General features: G+C 45.4%; 1 protein-coding gene across 1 annotated transcript; it reads left to right on the top strand.

Moving 5' to 3' along the window:
- The first annotated feature begins 2,381 nt into the window (after window positions 1-2,381).
- On the top strand, window positions 2,382-21,040 carry LOC137800180 (solute carrier family 26 member 6-like). The gene is made up of 19 exons (XM_068597237.1): window positions 2,382-2,584; window positions 3,249-3,388; window positions 6,110-6,220; window positions 6,753-6,925; window positions 6,998-7,162; window positions 7,821-7,973; window positions 8,069-8,151; window positions 12,840-12,987; window positions 14,211-14,324; window positions 14,473-14,550; window positions 14,651-14,746; window positions 16,196-16,302; window positions 16,394-16,463; window positions 19,271-19,363; window positions 19,498-19,596; window positions 19,686-19,997; window positions 20,082-20,136; window positions 20,306-20,436; window positions 20,551-21,040. The coding sequence occupies exons 1-19, from the start codon at window positions 2,469-2,471 to the stop codon at window positions 20,575-20,577; spliced, it is 2,271 nt and encodes a 756-aa protein (XP_068453338.1). The 5' UTR covers window positions 2,382-2,468; the 3' UTR covers window positions 20,578-21,040.
- Window positions 21,041-23,030: the final 1,990 nt, after the last annotated feature.

Raw genomic sequence — 23,030 nt, forward strand, 5'->3', positions numbered from 1 at the left:
ACACGACTCACATAGAAATACCCAAACCAGTAATGTTGTTGTCCCTGATCCGATGTGAGGTCCTGGGCCAGGATGTCATGTGTACGGACTGTAAAACACTCAGAGGATAATCTCGTATTTGTGATTTTGGGCTATACAAAATAAACTGAATTCAATTAATATTTTCGACTGATTTCTACAGAAAGTGTAAATCTCGTGCTCAAATATATTGTTTCTCAGTAATTCTCTTAACCAGAGGGGCACTGCAGGGCTGCAGTAGACACTGGGTCATCCTGCTGTAGCTCATGGGGATGAGCGGTCCTGAGACCTGCAGGTGGCGCTCATTCCCACGCTCCCTGCAGTCTGCATGTTGTCCCTGAACTTCACCAGCGGCCCACCGCTCTTTATACTGAGGAGAATACATTTCCCCACCGTGGGACTAACACAAGACTCATTATTATTATTATTATTATTATTATTATTATTATTATTAATCCTGTAACATATGTGCGTGTCGGGTGAAAATAAAACACTTCTTTAACACTTTAACATCACACGCTGTAATGCAGACAGCGAGGACAAACTTTACAAAAACCAGACAAAACACTGCCGATTATATTCACTTTGATAGAGTTGAACAACACTAAAAGGATCCAAAGCAACGTGGATGACTGGTGAGCAGGAACATTGATCTCTGATACCTTCAAACGCCTGTTCACAGTTTGAATTATTAACCTTTAAAATCCCTCTGGAGTTATCCTTCAGCTTGGTCAGCAACATGGTTAATGTGTGAAGAAGCCTTCCTGTCACGCATGTAAGGCTGTTAGTCATTTAAGGAACAAGAGAAATCTACTGTGAGACATTTCTGTTTTACGTAGACTGTTGGATTCAAAATCACAAAGAAAGACTGATGGTGCCTTTAGAGAGAATATTTCATAAAATAAATGTAATACAACTCCGCTGACATGCACATCGAGTCCTCGCCCATCAAAACACCATCACAACGTAAAACCCTGCAAGGTGGGAGTGATGTCACAAAGAAGTGTGTGTGTTCCAAACTGCAAGACATTTGTATTTTAGTTTTACAGATTACAAGTGAAGGAGGAAAATATACTTTTGTTAAAAATTAAACAAAACTAATAATAAATGTCTCCCATAGGACAGTTGGTCACGTTAATTTTTAATTAGCTCAACTCAGTGGAGTCATCCTGCTGCTCTCAAACCTCCATCAGCTCACACGGGACGAAGAAGTCAACAACAATACGGGATGCTGTCTGGACAAAGAAGCCCCATAAATAAATGAATAATAAAGTGCATATCTATCTCAACGCTAACCAGCTCAACAAGTGGATGATCTACTCTCAGGTGACCTGCTTTTTTCACAAGCCATGACGCTGAGTGATGAGGCCTTTTTTCTAAATATAGAGACACATTTGTACAGATTGTGTGTTTTACTTCTTTCAAAAACAACGCCTATAGATGGAGAATGAAAATTAGTTTGAATTCATCTCTTTAGATTCAGATCTTGTGTGTTAGTCAAATACTGTACTAACACTATCTAATAATAATAATAATAATAATAATAATAATAATAATAACTCACCTGTTGGTCCTTTTCAGGGCTGCAGTTTGGTTTTCTTCCTGGTTTTTAGAGCACATGGAAGGGTTTGCTTTCAGGACTTGAGTCAGCGATCTCCTGATTTTAGGCCGTCGCCATCCGTCCACATCTTGTGTTTTTGCAACCAGAAGTGACTCAAGAGGGACTACTTTATTCGGTTTGGTACTTTAATTGTTTTTGTTTAGTTCTCACACTTCACATTTTGTTTAGGAAAAGAAGGGTTGTGAAAGTATCATGAGGGTTGCACTAGATTTCAAGTAGTTTTTTGTTTTTTTAACAGAAAACAAGATGGTCTACTTGGTTATTTGGGTCTACGAGAACAATCTTTGCAGAGAAATACTGTAATTTTGGATCGACATATTGCATAAAGCCTGTTGGGTAATGCCAGAAGCAACGTTCTTGCTGACAAGGAAAATATTGTTACTTTATCTCCTCGGTGAGGAATGTTGGGCAGCCATAAAGATAACGTGTTTCAGTCTGAAACACACAAAACGAGCTGTTTACTGTTGGTGTGAAGCAGTGTTTTTACTGCGCTCTCAAATATGTTTCTAAGTTTTTCTCCAGTTTGGAGTGTTTGCCTCTCCACTGTTTCATACTAAAGAGTGGCACACACACACACACACACACATGCGCGCACACACACACACACACACACACACACACAGGTGGGTGTCCTCTGAGAAAAAGGAACAGTCACTCCCACCATCAAACTGCTGTCAATCAGTACACAACAGGCTTCACTGCACACCGTTTGGCTTTTTGTTGAAAGCAGTTGAAGTGCAACGGCAGACGTTCGCGTTCAGGAACACACTCGAAAAGGAGGACGTCGGATTTGGGAAGGTCTTCTGATTCTGGTCTGGCCGGCGTGGACATGGAGTACTTTGTGCAGAGGAGAGTTCTGGATGAGGTCGGTCTGAACGAGATGGCACAAAAAGGGACGTGGACCATCAAACCAACCGCGGCTGAGCGGATGAAAGCATCTCTGAGGTAAAGGTGGAGAGGATGATGAGGGGACAGATACAAACAACAACTTGAGCAAAAGAGAAGAAGTTTGTGACTTCAGTCAAACATTCTAGTTTAATTCAGTTGAAATGTTAAAGTCAAAGGTTTAAGGAGATCTTTGGTATCACTCGATCATAAAATACTGCATCAGCCATAAAAACATCCATCTCTCCATGTTTTAATGAATAAAGTTGTAGACACGAGGTCATGAATGCGTTGTGAACAAACCTCTTTAAAGAGAACTTTAGTGACGTCATGATGAAGCCTCTACAGGTGAAGAGGTGAACACATGAACTCATAGGTATAAGTAAACAGCTGAATGTGTATTTTGAATGTTTGCTTTCCACTAGTTGACCACCAACCTCAGTTGTGCAGCTTTAAACTGTTCTCAGAAGAACAGCAGCACAAGGCCAGCTGATAAAAACTGTTGCAGGTGTTTCAATTCTCAAGTCTCATTCCATCACATCATTCAAATCCATCACCACAACTGATTTTTGTTATGTTTTCAAGAAATGAACACACAATCTCATCATAATATTGTCTTCCCGTGCACAGCCCACCTCGGGCGCAGAACATTAAACAGTGAAAATGTGTGCTCAGCACTGTGAACGTCGTGCACTGTACTGAACCTCTGGGACGGCTGCTGCAGGTGTTCGGTGCCCAGACTGAAGCACGCCGCGCTGAGCTGGATCCCCGTTCTCAGCTGGCTGCCTCGCTACTCCGTCAGAGAGAACGCCATCGGAGACCTGATCTCTGGCTGCAGCGTGGGCATCATGCATCTGCCTCAGGGTTCGTAACTCGCGCACCGACGAGTTCATCCACCACCCGGGTGAGGGTTCGACCACCTGTTCACAGCTGTGGTGCATAAAGACAGCGGCGGAGGCGGGGCCTAGTTCACGCCTCTAATCGTCACTCAGTGTTCAGGAGGAAATGAGCCAGATCTTCCACATGATGATGCACAGAGAGAATCCGTCTCACAGCCCGTCGTCACACGAGCTGACGGAGAAAATTCCTCTGGATTTGGCAATTAGTGCATGTTTATAACTTGACGTAAACAAAAGTTATTTTAGTGTTCGCACTGGAAAGTTGATTTATCTCCAAAAAATAAAAATAAACCATCCACTGAGTTTTAAAAAGTAAAAAGTTACTGAGAGGAAGTTTATTTTGAAAAGACACGATGCGTGTAAAGAACATTTTGACACGTCGTTCCTGCCACAGAAAATACTGACTATGAGGGGAGGAAGAGCTCTGGTCTCTGCTGGATCTGGGTCTAGTCCACAGTGGACTGGTCTCTGCTGGAGGTCTCACTAGAGTCTGAGCTGAAGGAAGTTCTGGTGAACCTGCATGATGTCATCTGGTTTCACCAGAATCCGACCCGGTGGCTCTGATGAGGATCTTTAAGAGGAACTCTCTAGAACCAGACCATGTTGTCTCTGGTGGTCTGGTTACTGATGGAGGTCTATAGAGGACCAGGACTAGACTGAGACTATAGTCTGGTCCTGGTCCTATATTGTCTCAGTCTAGTCCTGGTCCTCTATAGTGTCAGTCTAGTCCTGGTCCTCTACAGTCTCAGTCTAGTCCTGGTCCTCTATAGTCTCAGTCTAGTCCTGGTCCTCTATAGTCTCAGTGTAGTCCTGGTCCTCTATAGTCTCAGTCTAGTCCTGGTCCTCTATAGTCTCAGTGTAGTCCTGGTCCTCTATCGTCTCAGTCTAGTCCTGGTCCTCTATAGTCTCAGTCTAGTCCTGGTCCTCTATAGTCTCAGTCTAGTCCTGGTCCTTTATTGTCTCAGTGTAGTCCTGGTCCTCTATAGTCTCAGTCTGGTCCTGGTCCTCTATAGTCTCAATGTAGTCCTGGTCCTCTATAGTCTTAGTGTAGTCCTAGTCCTCTACAGTCTCAGTGTAGTCCTGGTCCTCTACAGTCTCAGTCTAGTCCTGGCCCTCTAAAGTCTCAGTGTAGTCCTGGCCCTCTATAGTCTCAGTCTAGTCCTGGTCCTCTATAGTCTCAGTGTAGTCCTGGTCCTCTATAGTCTCAGTGTAGTCCTGGTCCTCTACAGTCTCAGTCTAGTCCTGGTCCTCTATAGTCTCAGTGTAGTCCTGGCCCTCTATAGTCTCAGTCTAGTCCTGGTCCTCTATAGTCTCAGTCTAGTCCTGGCCCTCTATAGTCTCAGTCTAGTCCTGGCCCTCTATAGTCTCAGTCTAGTCCTGGCCCTCTAAAGTCTCAGTGTAGTCCTGGCCCTCTATAGTCTCAGTCTAGTCCTGGTCCTCTATAGTCTCAGTCTAGTCCTGGTCCTCTATAGTCTCAGTCTAGTCCTGGTCCTCTATAGTCTCAGTCTAGTCCTGGTCCTCTATAGTCTCAGTCTAGTCCTGGTCCTCTACAGTCTCAGTCTAGTCCTGGCCCTCTAAAGTCTCAGTGTAGTCCTGGCCCTCTATAGTCTCAGTCTAGTCCTGGCCCTCTATAGTCTCAGTCTAGTCCTGGTCCTCTATAGTCTCAGTCTAGTCCTGGTCCTCTATAGTCTCAGTCTAGTCCTGGTCCTCTATAGTCTCAGTCTAGTCCTGGTCCTCTAAAGTCTCAGTGTAGTCCTGGCCCTCTATAGTCTCAGTCTAGTCCTGGTCCTCTATAGTCTCAGTCTAGTCCTGGTCCTCTATAGTCTCAGTCTAGTCCTGGTCCTCTATAGTCTCAGTCTAGTCCTGGTCCTCTATTGTCTCAGTCTAGTCCTGGTCCTCTATAGTCTCAGTCTAGTCCTGGTCCTCTATAGTCTCAGTCTAGTCCTGGTCCTCTATAGTCTCAGTCTAGTCCTGGTCCTCTACAGTCTCAGTCTAGTCCTGGTCCTCTATAGTCTCAGTCTAGTCCTGGTCCTCTACAGTCTCAGTCTAGTCCTGGTCCTCTATAGTCTCAGTCTAGTCCTGGTCCTCTATTGTCTCAGTCTAGTCCTGGTCCTCTACAGTCTCAGTCTAGTCCTGGTCCTCTATAGTCTCAGTCTAGTCCTGGTCCTCTATAGTCTCAGTCTAGTCCTGGTCCTCTATAGTCTCAGTCTAGTCCTGGTCCTCTATAGTCTCAGTGTAGTCCTGGTCCTCTACAGTCTCAGTCTAGTCCTGGTCCTCTATAGTCTCAGTGTAGTCCTGGTCCTCTATAGTCTCAGTCTAGTCCTGGTCCTCTATAGTCTCAGTCTAGTCCTGTTCCTCTATAGTCTCAGTGTAGTCCTGGTCCTCTATAGTCTCAGTCTAGTCCTGGTCCTGTATAGTCTCAAGACCTCTGGGAGGATCGACAGCCTGTGATTGACAGCCGAAGCACCACACGGAACAAGTGTTGCTCTAATCTCCTTTAGGCAGAGAACTTGGTTTGGGTTTAGCAAAAGATCAGACGAACCCTTTCTGGTCGTGACGTGATGTCGTGGAGTCGTCCCTGAATAAAAATCTATCCCTTTGCGAACCAATTGTCTGGAAAACTTCAACGCTTCACTGAAAAAGTACCTTACATTTGAAAGTCTTTGTTTTTGATTTCTTCTTGTAGGCATGGCCTACGCGCTGCTGGCCTCCTTGCGCCCGGTGTTCGGCCTCTACACCTCCCTGTACCCGGTGCTGGTCTACTTCATCTTCGGTACCTCCCGACACATCTCCATCGGTGAGCGATAGCGGGCGTCTGGGAGCGATTCAGTGATGAAACACCAGCAAAACCTCCTTTAAATTAAACGATTTTCATCTATTTTCCAGGACAGGATTAGGGTTCCAGGACTGTGATATTCAGGAGATTACGCACCAAACTGGTTCTCGTGCATACAGATGATATCGATAGACAGATAGAGTCGTTGATAAAGGGTGGAATCAAAAGTTAGGAACTCATTGTCTCGTAGAGAACCGCTGGTTCTAGTGCAGAACTCTATGTGAAGTAGAACTGAAACAAAAGATGTGCACAGTTACGCTCAGGAGCGTTCGCATTAGCCGGGGGACCGGAGTCCTCTTCAGTAATCATGACTTTATTTGCCAGATTTCAGAGAGAAGACATAATATGTCATTTTGAAATGAAAGGTAATAGAATGTGTGTCCTCTTGGTGTCTTATGAACCCACAAGGGTTGTGCACGTTGTGTGTGTGTGTGTGTGTGACACAAAAAGAAAGAAAGAAAGTAACCTTCCTGCTGTCTCTGGGTGCGTTCAGGAACGTTTGCCGTGATCAGCATCATGGTCGGCAGTGTGACTGAGAGGCTGGCGCCGGACTCAAACTTCCACGTGAACGGCACCAACGGGACCGGCGGCGTGGACCTGGACGCGCGCGACGCGTTCAGAGTGCAGATAGCGTGCTCCCTCACGGTGTTGGCGGGAATCTTTCAGGTGTGTTTGTGTTTAATGACTTCATGGAGATGAAGAACAAGCGGCGTGACTCTCCTTCCTCGGCCTTCTCAGATCCTGCTGGGCGTGGTGAGGTTCGGGTTCGTGGTCACCTACCTCTCTGAGCCGCTGGTTCGAGGCTACACCACGGCGTCAGCGTGCCATGTGTGCGTGTCCCAGCTCAAGTACCTGTTTGGAGTCACGCCGGCTCGCTTCACCGGCCCTCTCGCCCTCATTTATGTGAGTAGGTAATAATTCACAGATGGATATTGATGAGAGGTTGACACTGTGTCTTAAATATTACAACATTAAAGACAAAGTGCAAAAGAAACACATTATAAAAGTTAATGGAAATACAGAAATGCAACAGATTCTCATACAGCGGTTCATATGATATCCTACTAAGGAATATGAAATATGAAATAGTATGCTTAGTTATGTTTAATGAAGATGATGAAATACTTTTGTTTAATGAAGATGATGAAATACTTATGTTTAATGAAGATGATGAAATACTTTATGTTTAATGAAAGATGTTAATATACTGAATGAACAGTAACTTTTCAGAGGATATCATTGAACGTGTATTAGTACACGTTGCCCTGACTTTCATAGGAATGCAGTCTGCATCCATCCACAATGACCACCATCAACCTACCAGCAGATCAACCAATGGATCTCCACCAGCAGAGTCACACACCAGTCGCTGTGTTTGAAACACAACATGTCGAACTGAAGTACATAGAACTAAAATGTCGAGAGCAACGGCACTAAATACAGGTTTCTCTTGTAACGTGTTCCCACTGTGTGTCCTTCCACACTGAAAGTAGATTCATCTGATTTCCAACATCCCCTCTCGTCTCCTCCGTCCTTCTCTCCTCCACTCGTCTCCTCACAGACTCTGGTGGATCTTTGCCGACTGCTGCCGCAGACTAAAGTGCCGGAGCTGCTGGTCAGCCTGGTCGCTCTGTCTGTCCTCATCCTGGTCAAAGAACTCAATGGCTGCTACAGTAAGAAGCTGCCTCTTCCCATCCCCATAGAGATCATCGTGGTGAGTCCTCCCTGAGCGCAGCGACACCAGATCATCTTCACACGGCCCCTCGGCGGGCCGTGCTGCACAGTGACGATTCCCCTCTCATCCAACAGATCATAGCAGCCACAGCCATCACCCACTTCTGCGGCCTGACGAGCAAATACAGCGTGGACGTGGTGGGAGAGATCCCCAGTGGGTGAGCTGTGTGTGTGTGTGTGTTAATCACTGTGTGTGTGTGTGTGTGTGTGTGTGTGTGTGTGTTAAGCTCTGTGTGTGTGTGTGTGTGTGTGTGTTAATCACTGTGTGTGTGTGTGTGTTAATCACTGTGTGTGTGTGTGTGTTAATCACTGTGTGTGTGTGTGTGTGTGTGTGTGTTAAGCTCTGTGTGTGTGTGTGTGTGTTAATCACTGGGTGTGTGTGTGTGTGTGTTAAGCTCTGTGTGTGTGTGTGTTAATCACTGTGTGTGTGTGTGTGTGTGTGTGTGTGTGTGTGTGTTAAGCTCTGTGTGTGTGTGTGTTTGTGTGTGTATGTGTGTGTGTGTGTGTATGTGTGTGTGGCGGGCCGTGCATTTTGGACCTGGGACTTCAGTGCCGTCTGATATTGTTTACATAAATACGCTCATGACGAGATGCTGCGTCGTTAACGGACCATGTACTTTATGTACTTGATGTATTTTATTAATAAAACAACACAATGCAGCGTAGTTTTCACAAGACGGAAAACATTTTTATTGTCGTTCCACATTCACTAGAACGTTTCCTCTCCTCACGTTTTTCCCTTCACAATAAAAGCCCCAGAAACACGTCAGAACACTGCTTCCTATGACGCTGTTCAAACATGCAACATAATAGCTTACCGTTATAACAAAACAATCCAACAAAACTGCTACACTGCACACACAAGAGCACCAATGTTATTAACTATTGTACAATTTGGCTACTTTTTTTCTCAACTTTGACCCGTGTAGCTAGTATGTGGATTGTTTCCGATTCTAAATTTAGCAGCAGTTGCAGAGACATATGGAACAAAATTCAGGTCAAATATTCCTCAACCCCTTTGACGAGTGAGCAGCAGCAGCGCAGCAATACTCACAGCACCACACAGCCGCACAGCTTGGTGGGGTCGAGCAGCCAGCGCTGCCTCCACGGTGCAGCTAGGCTAGGCTAGGCTAGCTGCACCGTGGATGCAGTGGCATCAATGGTGGGTGCTGGCGGAAAGCCGAGTGGAGGAAAAAACAGCAACACAAAAAAAAGTTGACTCACCCGATGTTCACTTCTTAAAGACAAAGTCCATCCTTCTATTTGTTGAAAGTTCAGAAGCGCTTCATGGGCGCCAGTCAGGATCCTCCAGAAGAAAAGCCAAGAAGTTAATCTGCGGGCCACCGAGTCCAGTTCTGCTCCTCCTTCAGCCATTGAGTGTGAAAACACTAAACAAAACTTCTCTTATGGTTCAGCATGAACTCTTCTTCATCCTGGCAGCTCAGGAGCTTTCTGTTGTGTTGACAGAAGTCGTTCTGGCACACTGACCAATCACAGTGCATGCTCATGGTCACATGGCCCTGTGACCAATCACAGCACATGTTACTGGTCACATGGCCCTGTGACCAATCACGCGTCTCGGTCTCCAGAAGGCTCTTCATGTCCTCCAACAGGCTGCTCGTCCACAGAGGAAGACAGGAGAAGACATGTGATTGGATAAAACATGTCAACCAGGAAGAAGCCATGAAGAGACATGAAGGAGCAGATGAACACATGAAGGAGCAGATGAACACATGAAGGAGCAGATGAACACATGAAGAAACACATGAACATATGAAGGAACAATGAACACATGAAGGAACAGATGAACACATGAAGGAGCAGATGAAGGAACAGAGGAGCACATGAAGGAGCAGATGAACACATGAAGGAGCAGATGAACACATGAAGGAGCAGATGAAGGAACAGAGGAACACATGAAGGAGCAGATGAACACATGAAGGAGCAGATGAAGGAACAGAGGAACACATGAAGGAGCAGATGAAGGAACAGATGAACACATGAAGGAGCAGATGAAGGAACAAAGGAACACATGAAGGAGCAGATGAACACATGAAGGAGCAGATGAAGGAACAGAGGAACACATGAAGGAGCAGATGAAGGAACAGAGGAACACATGAAGGAGCAGATGAACACATGAAGGAGCAGATGAAGGAGCAGATGAACACATGAAGGAACAGATGAGCACATGAAGGAGCAGATGAACACATGAAGGAGCAGGAATATGAGAGAATATTATAATTCATGGAGAGGATCTGTGACCAACTATTATATTATAAAATAGAATCACAAAGTTATAACTTTGTGATTCTATTTAGGCAGAAAAGGCTTACAGGCCCTGACGGCCCGTCACTGTTGTGTGTGTGTGTGTGTGTGTGTGTGTGTGTGTGTGTGTGTGTGTGTGTGTGTGTGTGTGTGTGTGTGAGAGATGTGGAGCACTTGATAACACAAAAAAAACAGTCAGCAAAAAAGAGTCACTGTGTGTTTGTACGAGTTGAATTTCAAAAACGCTTTTGTTTCTGTAAAAGTTTAAAAGTTCACCAGTGAACAGAGTTTCCCCCAAAGACATAAAATAATAACAGATTATTGTCATGCTTTGTATCCGATGAAGAAGCTACTCCGAGCTCATCTTCGCCAACAGACTTTATAGAATATTATTTCATAAACTGATTTTGGTGGTTTTTGGTCAAATATTATGGTTGAATATGTTTCTATGGGACTGAAAAAGTAAAAGAAAAGATGTGTTAAGGACGCTAAAGGAGCAGTGGGGAGGATATGGTGGCCTCCAGTGGTGAAGGTGCAGAACAACTGAACAGAAGCGTGAGGCGGGCTCTGCTACATTACCACTGACTTCCTGTTGTGATGCCACTCGATGAAAGGAATGAAATAATCCTTTATTAATCCCTTTGGGGAAATTATCCTCTGCATTTAACGCATCTGAAGTAACCTTTTAAACACCGAGCCTCTTTTTAGGTTTCTGCTTGAAAATGACATACAAACTAAAACGTCTGTGTCTCTGCGACCACTCGAGCTATTTGAATAATCTTGGAGTTGATAAACAAGTATAATGTTAAGTTTTGCTCGGATGTGTAAATATCAGTCTAAGTGTTACTGGTTAAGAGTAAATGAAGATGACACACAGAAAGAACTGTAAAGTTTCAGGTCCGCCTCGAAAAAAAAGCACTTTTAGCATGATTTTTACCTAGAAATGATGCGTTCGTAAGCTTTTAAATTCTCCCAAATCCTACCTCAAAGTTTTAACATATTTTTTGCATTGTTTTACTTTGATAAAGTGAAGCAGAACAAAGTTAGAGAGGATTTAGTACAGAAAAAAGTCAGGCGAGGGCTCACATTTGTAACATTTAGTCACATTTGTAGAAGAAAAAATAAAAAAAAATCAGATTTTTTTTTAAATTTTTTTTAAATTTATAAAACAACCAATATTTCCCTTTAAAATAAAACAAGCACACACATTAACAAGTATTAAACTGTAAAAAAAAAAAAAAAAAAAAAAAAAAAAAGTTAAGGAGTATACAGCAAATACTGCAAATAAAGCGATTCATTTTTCTATGTTATTTGGCTCATATCTCTCTGGTTTTTTGAGGTGGAAGGATATTGAAGGCATGTCTGGAATCTGTGTGGAACTGTCTTGCTTCTGGACATCAAGATTTTCCGAGAGCACCAAAATAAGGGTTGCTGGTTCTGGAAACGTGTTGATTTTGGGCTGATTTTTTAAAATTTTTCTTTATACTTTTATGATCTTTCTTTCTGTTTGAGTTTTTTTAAATGGCTGACTGATTCTTGTAGCAAAGGCTTTGGTGTTTAATTTGGTGTAAAACATCAATATATTTTCTTGTGATTTATATGTTATATTTGCAAAAAATACAAAAAGGAACCAGATGAGGAGCAACTTTAACACTTCGACATGCAAAACCGCCGACTTTTCGGTTCGCCCTGAGCTGCAGCCGCCCCCTCTTTAAAGCTGCTTTCTCTCTCTGGACCACCAGGGGGCGACTCCTCTGGTTGTATAGAAGTCTATGCTTCATGTGTTAAAGCTGCATTCTCTCTCCTGACCACCAGGGGGCGACTCCTCTGGTTGTATAGAAGTCTATGCTTCATGTGTTAAAGCTGCATTCTCTCTCCTGACCACCAGGGGGCGACTCCTCTGGTTGTATAGAAGTCTATGCTTCATGTGTTAAAGCTGCATTCTCTCTCCTGACCACCAGGGGGCGACTCCTCTGGTTGTATAGAAGTCTATATAAGTGACTCTACTTCTCTCTTGATGTATTCCCTCAGTAAACATTGTAAACATGAGTTTATGTCTCAATCTCTAGTTTCTAGTCTTCTTCTATACAGCACGATGTTCATTTAGTACGTTATGGTCTGTTAGAGTCAAACAGACCATAATGCAGGGGACGCTTTAGGGCGGGGCTTTAAGGTGATTGACAGGTTGACACCAGAGATGTACAAGGTGCCTCTACATCACTCCTCCTCAGTCAGTATAAGGTCACTTCCTGTTCACTGGGTGAAAACAAGAATAGATGGCATCGGCCAGGTCTTCTTTCTCAAGGTTCCAAACGACACCCATTACAAAGTGTGTTGCTCCAAATCAGCTGTTCCTCCAAACTTGCTTTGTCAGGTGCCGTTTTTTGGGAGCAGGACTGTGAAGGTGTGATCGGGGCTTTAATCCTGCACACCGCTCCTCTAAATAACAGTGGAAGTTAACAATCAATCCCTAAAAGATTAGAACGTTCTCCGTCACTATGCCCCCGAGCGGTTTGTGGAACTGTTTGTGACGGAAGTGATAAAAACCCGACTCGTTCCGCTTTCTCCTTTCCGGCTCCAGGCTCAAAGCTCCTCGGGCTCCAGATGCCACGTTGTTCTCACAGGTGATCGGCGACGCTTTTGCCGTGGCCATAGTGGGCTACGCCATCAACATCTCTCTGGGAAAAACATTCGCCCTCAAACATGGCTACAAAGTGGATAGCAACCAGGTGAGGAACAACACTGCGTCTACACTCCCTCCCCCCTCGTCCCCCATGGAACGCTTCAGTTACACTACCTTTCATGTGCAAATTATCTGCACAAGATAGCAACAATGTTGTACTTGTGATAACTTGTTGTGCAGCTGGCCGAAGTTCATGAGACGTGGAAGCTTATTCATTCTCCTGTGATTTGTCATTCTTTGTGCCAAATTACGACCTGAGAATGAACGGCACTGTTTTTCCTTTTGCCAGAACGTCAAGTCATGTCGTCACTTTAAGGGAAAATAAGATCCCAAGTAAAAAGACACACGCAAAGGAAGAGCCTTTAACTAGCTCTGCCTAACTCCCAAGAACATTGTGATGGGGATTGATCATTAGGAATGTTTAAGGCTTCTTGGTCGGACCCAATATGTTGGGTCTTGTTAGCACCCTAAGGCCCTGCCAACACGATTCTACATTAATAATTATAATACAAGATTCTGAGCATGCTTAGTGAGCTTATTTTCCTTTGTTGGCATTAACATGTCGTAAACAGTAGTAAAGCAAGAGCTAATTATTAGTTTATTGGAAATTTATATTCATGTATATACCATTTTAGTCATATATTTCACTGCTTTTGTGAACCTAAGACCTTTGCTAAAACAATTCATCACAACAACACTTCATCCACATGAGTAAAGTTATGTTTTCACAAGAGATATGAAGAAAAAAATCTATATTACTTTTTTTAGCTTTAGTCCCATTTTATCACTTTACACTTGTGCCGTCGGACAATGCGGCGTCATTATATGTAGAGCTGAGACTGTTCTGCAATGTTAGATCACACATGGGTATGTATCTAATATGCTGGAGCCTTTACCGGGTGCCTTTAAGAAATGATGTAAAATCTAGAAAAAGGCCTGAGACCCTTAAGGGTTTAAAGAGATTTTCCGAATATAATTTCTTTGGCATCTTAAAACCTTGTTTGCATGTCGATGAGATGCCAAAACTTAGAGCAAAATGGCCGAGTGTAAAAAGGTGTAGACAGAGCTTCAGTCAGGTGGGAATATTAGGGAAAAGTAGTTGAACTTTTCAAATTTTTTCAAATATGAGCAAATGTGGTTGACTTGAAAAATCTTCCCCAGAAGCCTTCATGAGAAAATGACTAATGACTGTTACAGTGCAGTTTTCTGCCAAACATGTGTATGTGTGTTTTCTTCTGTGAACTGAAACTTGCCGTCTCGCTGTGGCAGGAGCTCGTTGCTTTGGGTCTCAGTAACACCGTCGGCGGCTTCTTTCAGTGTTACTCTGTGACGTCCTCCCTGTCTCGCAGCCTCGTCCAGGAGAGCACAGGGGGCAAGACCCAGGTACACACACACATATACACACACACACACACAGACACACACACACACACACACACACACACACACACACAATCTGGTTACACTTGATCCTCGTGTTCAGCATGAGGCCCATTCATTGTACAATAAGTGTGTGTGTGTGTTTCGTTAGGTTGCGGGGTTGATTTCGTCCATCATCGTACTCGTCACGGTTTTGAAAATAGGTTCTCTCTTTTCAGATCTTCCCAAGGTAACACTCTACTCTGTAATGATCTCTCTCTGCAGACATTTTTTATTAACCACTATTGGCTGTGTCTATGCAAAATCATCTGTGCGTTTGTGTCCCTCAGGCTGTCTTATCCACAATAGTGTTCGTGAATTTGAAGGGGATGTTCAAGCAGTTCACGGACGTGCCTCTGCTGTGGAAGACTAACAAGGTTGATCTGGTACGACTGTACGGCCGCATAGTTTAGTTATTATTCAAGCGTTAACCAGTTTCAACCGGTGATGAAAATAAAGCAAGTGCCCTGCAGTTCCTCAAATGGCCACTTGAGGCTACCAAAGCAAGTCAGTCTCCATTGACTTCAATTTTTTAATACCCAGCTTTAGAGCAGAAATAACTTTTTACTCTTTGGTATAAAAAATTGCTACAAAAAAGGCAATTTTCTTGTTCAAGACAACTGTACAAGGGATTCATTTTAGTTTAATTTCCCCGTTAAGCTATATTAAAGCTAAAAGTTCTGCATAACTGTCTTGAGTCAACGTATCTCTAGTATCTCTAGACAACGATTTGTATATTAACTTCTAAAAAAGAAGGTCCAGAAACACGTGTCAATTTACGCTCATTAATTACATACAGATTTTTCAAAATAAACTTCTGTCTTCACAGGAAATAACTCGGTTCAGGAAAAATAAATAAATAATAATAATTGTTTAGGTTAAAATAACAACAGAAGTGACGTTACTGAAGTACGCAAGTTACGTGACCAAAATGTCAACTTGGGCTTCTCATGGGGAACGAACAGCCTTCTGCTGGACAAAAGCCTGCTTTGGTTTGGCCGTTCCCATGCTGCAGTTTACCAGCCTGGCTATTCTGACCTACAATCCTCTGCAATAGACGATGTATCAGAGCCAGAGGCTCAAAGTTAAAAGCAGCATTTTCTCTCCTGGTCACCAGGGGGCGACTCCTCAGGTTGGATATAAGGCTAGAAGGCTATATAAATGTCTTACAGGGTTAATTAACCCTTTCACAGTGTGTTTTCGTTTCATGAAAGTTAATTGCAACATTTTGGTCGGATTCAGATTTCGGTTGTACTTAGCTCCGCCTTCTCTTGTCACCTCTGGCGATGGCCCAAAACCAAGATGGTGACGGCTGAAATTTACGAATTCAAAACATCCACAAACCAACATGTAGAGGCTCAAACCTTAACCAATTTAAAGTATTAGAGCTACGAGGTGGGCGAATGGAAGAACATGTTTAGACGCGTGTTCTGCGACAAACAAATCCAATGTCCAGGTCGATGGGTATCTTTGATCCATTTAGTCCGTGATAAACACTAGCAAGTTGACATGAGCACGGTAAAAAACTATTGTGCTTCCCATCCACACACACCTATTCCCATCACCTGGCACTTCCTATTATGCCCTTTTGAAATGAATGTGCCACCCTGTGTTCAAATAAAGGAACTACAATCACCCAGCGCTTCCCACAAATAATAAACCCTATTTTGGCTCCAACACAACGTTTGAAGTCACAGAGATGACGCCCACTTCTTATGAACAGTCTTGGACTAAAAGTAAAGAACAACCGCATTGTGATTTGTAACGCAGTGATTGTGTGAAACTGTGTTGTACTTTGACCTCGCTGACCGCCAAGTCTCGGCGCTGCCCTCTAGCTGGTGTGGCTGGTCACGTTCGTCAGCACCATCCTGCTCAACCTGGACATCGGTCTGGCTGTCTCCATCGGCTTCTCCATGCTCACCATCATCTTCAGGACACAACTGTAACTACACACCAGTAATAATGAATCATTGATCAAAGCAGGAGCTGCAATATTATTAATAATGATAATAGAGGTTTGTAATACTTTTCAGGCCCCGCTACTCCATCTTGGGCCACGTTGCAGGCACTGACTTATATTTGGACACGGAAACCTACAAGGAGGTAAGAGTCTCATTTATCCAGAGAGAGGATGTCTAGCCTAATAGTGTCACTAGCCGTGTTCCTGGTCACATATTTTTATGCACATTTTAAAATATTGCTTGAGAAATGTTGAAGGGAAATGTGATAACTTCCTCAATTGCTTGCTTGAAGTGGGTTTTTTTTGTTGCTTTTGTTCCCAAAAAGTTGTTATTGAGATAAATGTATTATGGAAACATCTTTGTTGAATAAATTCTGACGCAGCAAACATGTAAACTCACACGACTGATCAGATGTTTTCTGCTGTCAATGTCTTCTCTGATATACATCTAAATTGTCTTTGTGTCCGGACAGCAGGTAACGTGGTCAACCATTGACAGCATGAAATAACTTTTAAAACAAATTAGACCTCTCTCCATTTTTCAAAAATCTTGTGTGTAATTCATCTCACAACTCAAACGGGATCCAAACATATATTTGTCTTGCGCCGTTGACTATTCAATTCAATTCAGTTTATTTTATAGAACCCCAAATCACAAGTTAAAATTTGCCAAAAAGGGCTTACCAATCTGTACTCATGACATCCTGTCCCAGGACATCGGATCAGGAATAACTCCCCAAATAAAGATAGTAAAACCCTTTCACAGGGAAAACAGGAAGAACCTTCATAGAGCAACAGGATCCTCTATCAGGATGGACAGAAGCAACAGATGTCATGTGACCAGAATGATCAACGTAACAGAGTCACAGCACATTACATGAAGATGACAGAAACATTCATATAATGAGTGGTAGGCATGGACCACGATCCAGCCACAGTCACAATCCATGTGAGCAGAAGGAGGCAGGAGGTAGGAGACAGGAGGTAGGAGACAGGAGGTAGGAGACAAGAGGTAGGAGACAGAAGGTAGGAGACAGGAGGTAGGAGACAGTATCAGAATCATATATTGCCAAGTAAGTATGCACAGACGAGGAATTTGTCCTGGCAGAAGGTGCTCAACATTTGACAACAACACTAAACAATAAACATTTAACTATAAAATAAAAATAAAGAAAAAATAAAGATAAATACATATGTCTATAGATAATACAAAAGAAAGTATAAAAATGTAGATAAAAACAAGTAAATAAGTAAAGATGCAACAGTAAAAAACAAACAATAATAGTAATAGGTAAAGTAAAGTGCACAGAATGAAGTTATAGATTTACATCACATGTCATTTAGCTGACGCTTTTATCCAAAGCAACTTACAATAAGTGCATTCAACCGTAAGTACGAAGTAGGAACAACAAGAATCAAGATTTGTATGAAAGTGACAGGTGAAGGTAAAGTGGCGAGTGAGTTTAGAGAAGGGAAGGTCCTGGCAGACAGAGTCAGTCAGTGGACCTGGTTCTGTTGATGAGCCCGACTGCTGCTGGGTGGAAACTGTTAGTGTGGCTGGAGGTCCTGGTCCTGATGGACCTCAGCCTCCTGCCAGAGGGAAGGGACTCCAACAGCAGGCAGGACCGACTCCAGACAGTCATGATCCATGGGAACTCGAGGCGAGGAAACACAGTCTCTCGGGAAGAAATAATGTGACTAATGTGCATTGATGAGGCATTCATTCATCCACAAGGGGAGAGAGAAGAGGCGAGATCAGTGCATCCTAAGATGTCCCCCAGCAGTCTAACCCTATAGCTGCACTTCTGAAAGTTCGAGGGTGGAGGGGAGGTGGGGGGGTTAATCTCTCTGACGGAACCACGGGGTGAGTTGCCTTGTGAATCGCGCCGTTAATAAGGTCCCATTGGGGTTAGGGTGGGGCAGGACCAATAGCCAGTAGACAAAAGACACAAGAAACTAATCAGGAAGACACGAGGGCTGACAGTTGATTGGTGGAAGAAACGCGAGGGAACAGAGCAGGTTACCCAGAGTAATACGACACAGGTGATAGCAGAACAAAGGAGGGCACACCACAAGGACAGGAAGTCAAACTATACCCCCCTTAAGATGTCGCAACAGTCAAACAAGGCCTATAGGGCGGGTGGAAGGGTTCCAGAGGAGAGATGTCTGGAACAATCTGGGTAAAGAGCCGGTAACCTTAAGTTTATGGTCAGGGGCCAGGCAGGCAGGAGGCTCGTCAGTTGGGTTGCAGATTGGGAGCTAGGAGCCTGGAGGCTAGCTGGCATGCTAAGAATCAGGGGTTTAGAAAGTCCTTAGGTAAATAACTTAACAGCCATGGCATTGATGACTCCTTCCTGTTTGCGAATCTCAGAGCAGCCTCTTTAATGTCCCTACGAGGAGCTCTCCTCCACTCCCCATGAAAACAGTAGGGCCTAACTCATGAATCTCATCTTGAAACAACCCATCTGCTGGGTCCACATGGTGCGTACACAGGGTGCGTACTGTCATAGTGGGGCAAAAAGACAATCGTTGATGGATCCAAATGCAATAATCCCATTGGCTGTTTTTTTGGGGGACTAGTTGGGGCCCAACATCCTGTTCAAACTACAACAAGATATAATTCCTGTAGTTCTATAGGCCTCGCTATGAACAAAATAAACTTTCTTTCATTGTACTGTGTTTGCAACAGAACTCTGAAATGGGGCAAACAAAAGCAAACATATCTGCCTTATTAAAACATACAGCAAAGGGTGAAAGGAGAAACTCTGCTTTCTCTCCTGTAGTTTGCATGAACTGAGCCTTCACTCTGTGGATCGATTGAGTCCAACTTTCATTAAGTGGAAAGAAACAATCTATTCAGTGAAACAATACCTGGGGGAGGTCCAAAGTGCAAATGAAAGCAGAACATGGCAGGATCTGATCTCCTCTTCTTCGTGATGTGTCCCCGCAGGCGAAAGAGATCCCAGGAATTAAAATCTTCCGTTCCTCGTCGACCATTTTCTACACCAATGCTGAGATGTACTTGGAGGCCCTGCAGGAAAAGGTGCGTATCCACACCGAACATGCTTTTGATTACAATATTGTAATCCCCATGCCCGCTGTCCACGGCAGCCCTTAATTCTTCCAGTTGTCTCTCTCGCGCTCTTCTCTCTTTAATGTGATGCTTTCATGTTTTAGAGTGGAATTGAAATCGGGAAGCTGCTGACGGCGAAGAAGAAACGGGACACAAAGCTGAAGCGTGAACAAAGGAAAGCTAAGACCGAAGCAAAGAAACAAGTATTGTACCGCAAGAAGCCTCAAATCACACAACTGTTGGCTTTGATACGAGCGAATGACTCACCTGGTGTTATATTTCACTCTTTCAGCAGAGTAAAGCAGCGAGCCACCTGCCCGACGGCAAACTCTCGAAGACGACGGTCGAGAGGAAAGTCTCCGCCGGACAGAAGGGACACCGTGAAGGAGACGCTGTCCTCTCGAGCCAGACGGAAACCCCCATGAATGGACATGTGAACTGGGCCTACCGGCACGACGCGGCCGCAACGGACCTAGAGTTGCACGAGGCACCGCACAGCGGGGAAGGCGAGGGGAAGCCCCGCGAATCAGCCACGCACAGCGTCATACTGGACGTCTCCACCACCAGCTTCGTGGACACAGTCGCCGTGAAGACCTTGAAAAATGTTTGCACCTTTATGATATTCGACCATCAGATATTTAAATGAAATCAAAACAGGCATGAAGTGGAATGTTTGTGTGTTTTACAGATATTCAGGGACTTTGGAGAGATTGATCTTGACGTTTATCTTGCCGGCTGCCAAGGTGAGCGGCTCACCTGCGCAGCCTCAAGGCGCTTTGAGGCTGTCGATACAATGATTCAGTGTCTTGTTCTAAAGACCTCAAATATAAATATACATATATATATATATATATATATATATATATATATATATATATATATATATATATATACACATATGTGTGTACACAGCGTGCGTGGTGGAGCAGCTGGAGACGGCAGCTTTCTTCTCAGAGTCTCTTCCAAAGAGCCGGCTGTTTGTCAGCGTGCACGACGCCGTGCTTCACGTTCTGGAGACGCCGGGCCGAAAGGACTTCGTCGTCGTGAGTTCATCCTGAAATATGAATGGACTGCTCTCGTCGTTGATGATGTGTATCCGAACATGTTTCCTTCCCTTCAGCCCTGAATCCTTCTCCTCCTTTCTTTTTTCTCTCCAGGATGTGTCCTGCAGCACTCTGATGTAACCAACAGGGGTCAGACTGTCCCATCTTCTTCCTCCTCCTCTTCCTCCTCTGAGGCTGCTGCATTGCTCACGATTGGTCGTCATCGTCTCTTCCCTTCCCTCCCCCCTCCCTGCGCCTCCCCTCCTCCCTTTCCAGTTGGTGGGAGAATGCACCACCTCGACATGGCGGCCGGTTGCCTTGGAAATGAAGGGAGCCGTTGCTGTGACAACAGGCTTTTTATGATATAGCCCTAATGAAACATCATTACGTCAGAACAGAGGGAGGAGGGAGGGTGTCTCACTGGACTAATGGGAGTCTGTATTTATAGCCTGAGAGCGAGTGAAAGGTTGACTGAGGGATGATCCGTCTGTTAATCTACCTCCTTCATTCGATGCACAACAAATCCATATAATGTAAATACACGCACACACACACACACACACACACACACACACACACACACACACACACACACACACACACAGGAATTCTCCAACCTTAAATCAACAGCGACTGGCTCCGGAAGCTACTGGGGTATTGCAGATATGGTGTTGTGTTTCAAAGGAGCAGGACGTGGTGTATTTATAGTCTGGCTCCGCTCGCCTCTTCAGCTGCCTTCTCTCGTTGGGGATCCGGTGACCCGTCTGCTGTCAGAGTGTGGGCTTATCTTATCTCAGACCACCCAAAGATGGGTGGATGGAAAATGGATCTGAACATGTACATATTTTTGTGGGGTTTTTGTGCATCAATAAAAATGGAACCTTCCTGGAGGAAACCTTCCTGAGGGAAAGATTCATGAGGGAAACCTTCATGAGAGCCGATCTCCTGAGGGCACCTTCATGAGGGAAACCTTCCTGAGGGAAACCTTCATGAGGGCATCTTCATGAGGGAAACCTTCCTGAGGGCACCTTCATGAGGTAAACCTTCCTGAGGGCACCTTCACGAGGGCCGTTCTCCTGAGGGCACCTTCATGAGAGCCGATCTCCTGAGGGCACCTTCATGAGGGAAACCTTCCTGAGGGAAACCTTCATGAGGGCATCTTCATGAGGGTCAGTCTCCTGAGGGCACCTTCACGAGGGCCGGTCTCTTGAGGGCACCTTCACGAGACCTGGTCTCCTGAGGGCACCTTCATGAGGGCCGGTCTCCTGAGGGCACCTTCATTAGGGCCGGTCTCCTGAGGGAACCTTCACGAAGGCTGGTCTCTTAAGGGCACCTTCATGAGGGCCAGTCTCCTGAGGGCACCTTCACGAGGGCCAGTCTCCTGAGGGCACCTTCACGAGGGCTGGTCTCCTGAGGGCACCTTCATGAGAGCCAGTCTCCTGAGGGCACCTTCACGAGGGCCGGTCTCCTGAGGGCACCTTCACGAGGGCCAGTCTCCTGAGGGCACCTTCATGAGGGCCAGTCTCCTGACGGCACCTTCGAGAGGGCCAGTCTCCTGAGGGCACCTTCATGAGGGCCAGTCTCCTGAGGGCACCTTCATGAGGGCCAGTCTCCTGAGGGCACCTTCACGAGGGCCAGTCTCCTGAGGGCACCTTCACGAGGGCCGGTCTCCTGAGGGCACCTTCATGAGGGCCAGTCTCCTGAGGGCACCTTCACGAGGGCCGGTCTCCTGACGGCACCTTCATGAGGGCCAGTCTCCTGAGGGCACCTTCATGAGGGAAACCTTCCTGAGGGAAACCTTCATGAGGGCATCTTCATGAGGGAAACCTTCCTGAGGGCACCTTCATGAGGTAAACCTTCCTGAGGGAAACCTTCATGAGGGCATCTTCATGAGGGAAACCTTCCTGAGGGCACCTTCATGAGGTAAACCTTCCTGAGGGCACCTTCACGAGGGCCGTTCTCCTGAGGGCACCTTCATGAGAGCCGGTCTCCTGAGGGCACCTTCACGAGGGCCAGTCTCCTGAAGGCACCTTCATGAGGGCCAGTCTCCTGACGGCACCTTCGAGAGGGCCAGTCTCCTGAGGGCACCTTCATGAGGGCCAGTCTCCTGAGGGCACCTTCACGAGGGCCAGTCTCCTGAGGGCACCTTCACGAGGGCCGGTCTCCTGAGGGCACCTTCATGAGGGCCAGTCTCCTGAGGGCACCTTCACGAGGGCCGGTCTCCTGACGGCACCTTCATGAGGGCCAGTCTCCTGAGGGCACCTTCATGAGGTAAACCTTCCTGAGGGAAACCTTCATGAGGGCATCTTCATGAGGGAAACCTTCCTGAGGGCACCTTCATGAGGTAAACCTTCCTGAGGGCACCTTCACGAGGGCCGGTCTCCTGAGGGCACCTTCACGAGGGCCGGTCTCCTGAGGGCACCTTCACGAGGGCCGGTCTCCTGAGGGCACCTTCACGAGGGCCGGTCTCCTGAGGGCACCTTCACGAGGGCCGGTCTCCTGAGGGCACCTTCATGAGGGCCGGTCTCCTGAGGGCACCTTCATGAGGGCCAGTCTCCTGAGGGCACCTTCACGAGGGCCAGTCTCCTGAGGGC

Source organism: Clinocottus analis, unplaced genomic scaffold, assembly GCF_023055335.1.
Source record: "Clinocottus analis isolate CAN_PGR_092001 unplaced genomic scaffold, fCliAna1.0.p SCAF_4, whole genome shotgun sequence".
Classification (NCBI taxonomy): domain Eukaryota; kingdom Metazoa; phylum Chordata; class Actinopteri; order Perciformes; family Cottidae; genus Clinocottus; species Clinocottus analis.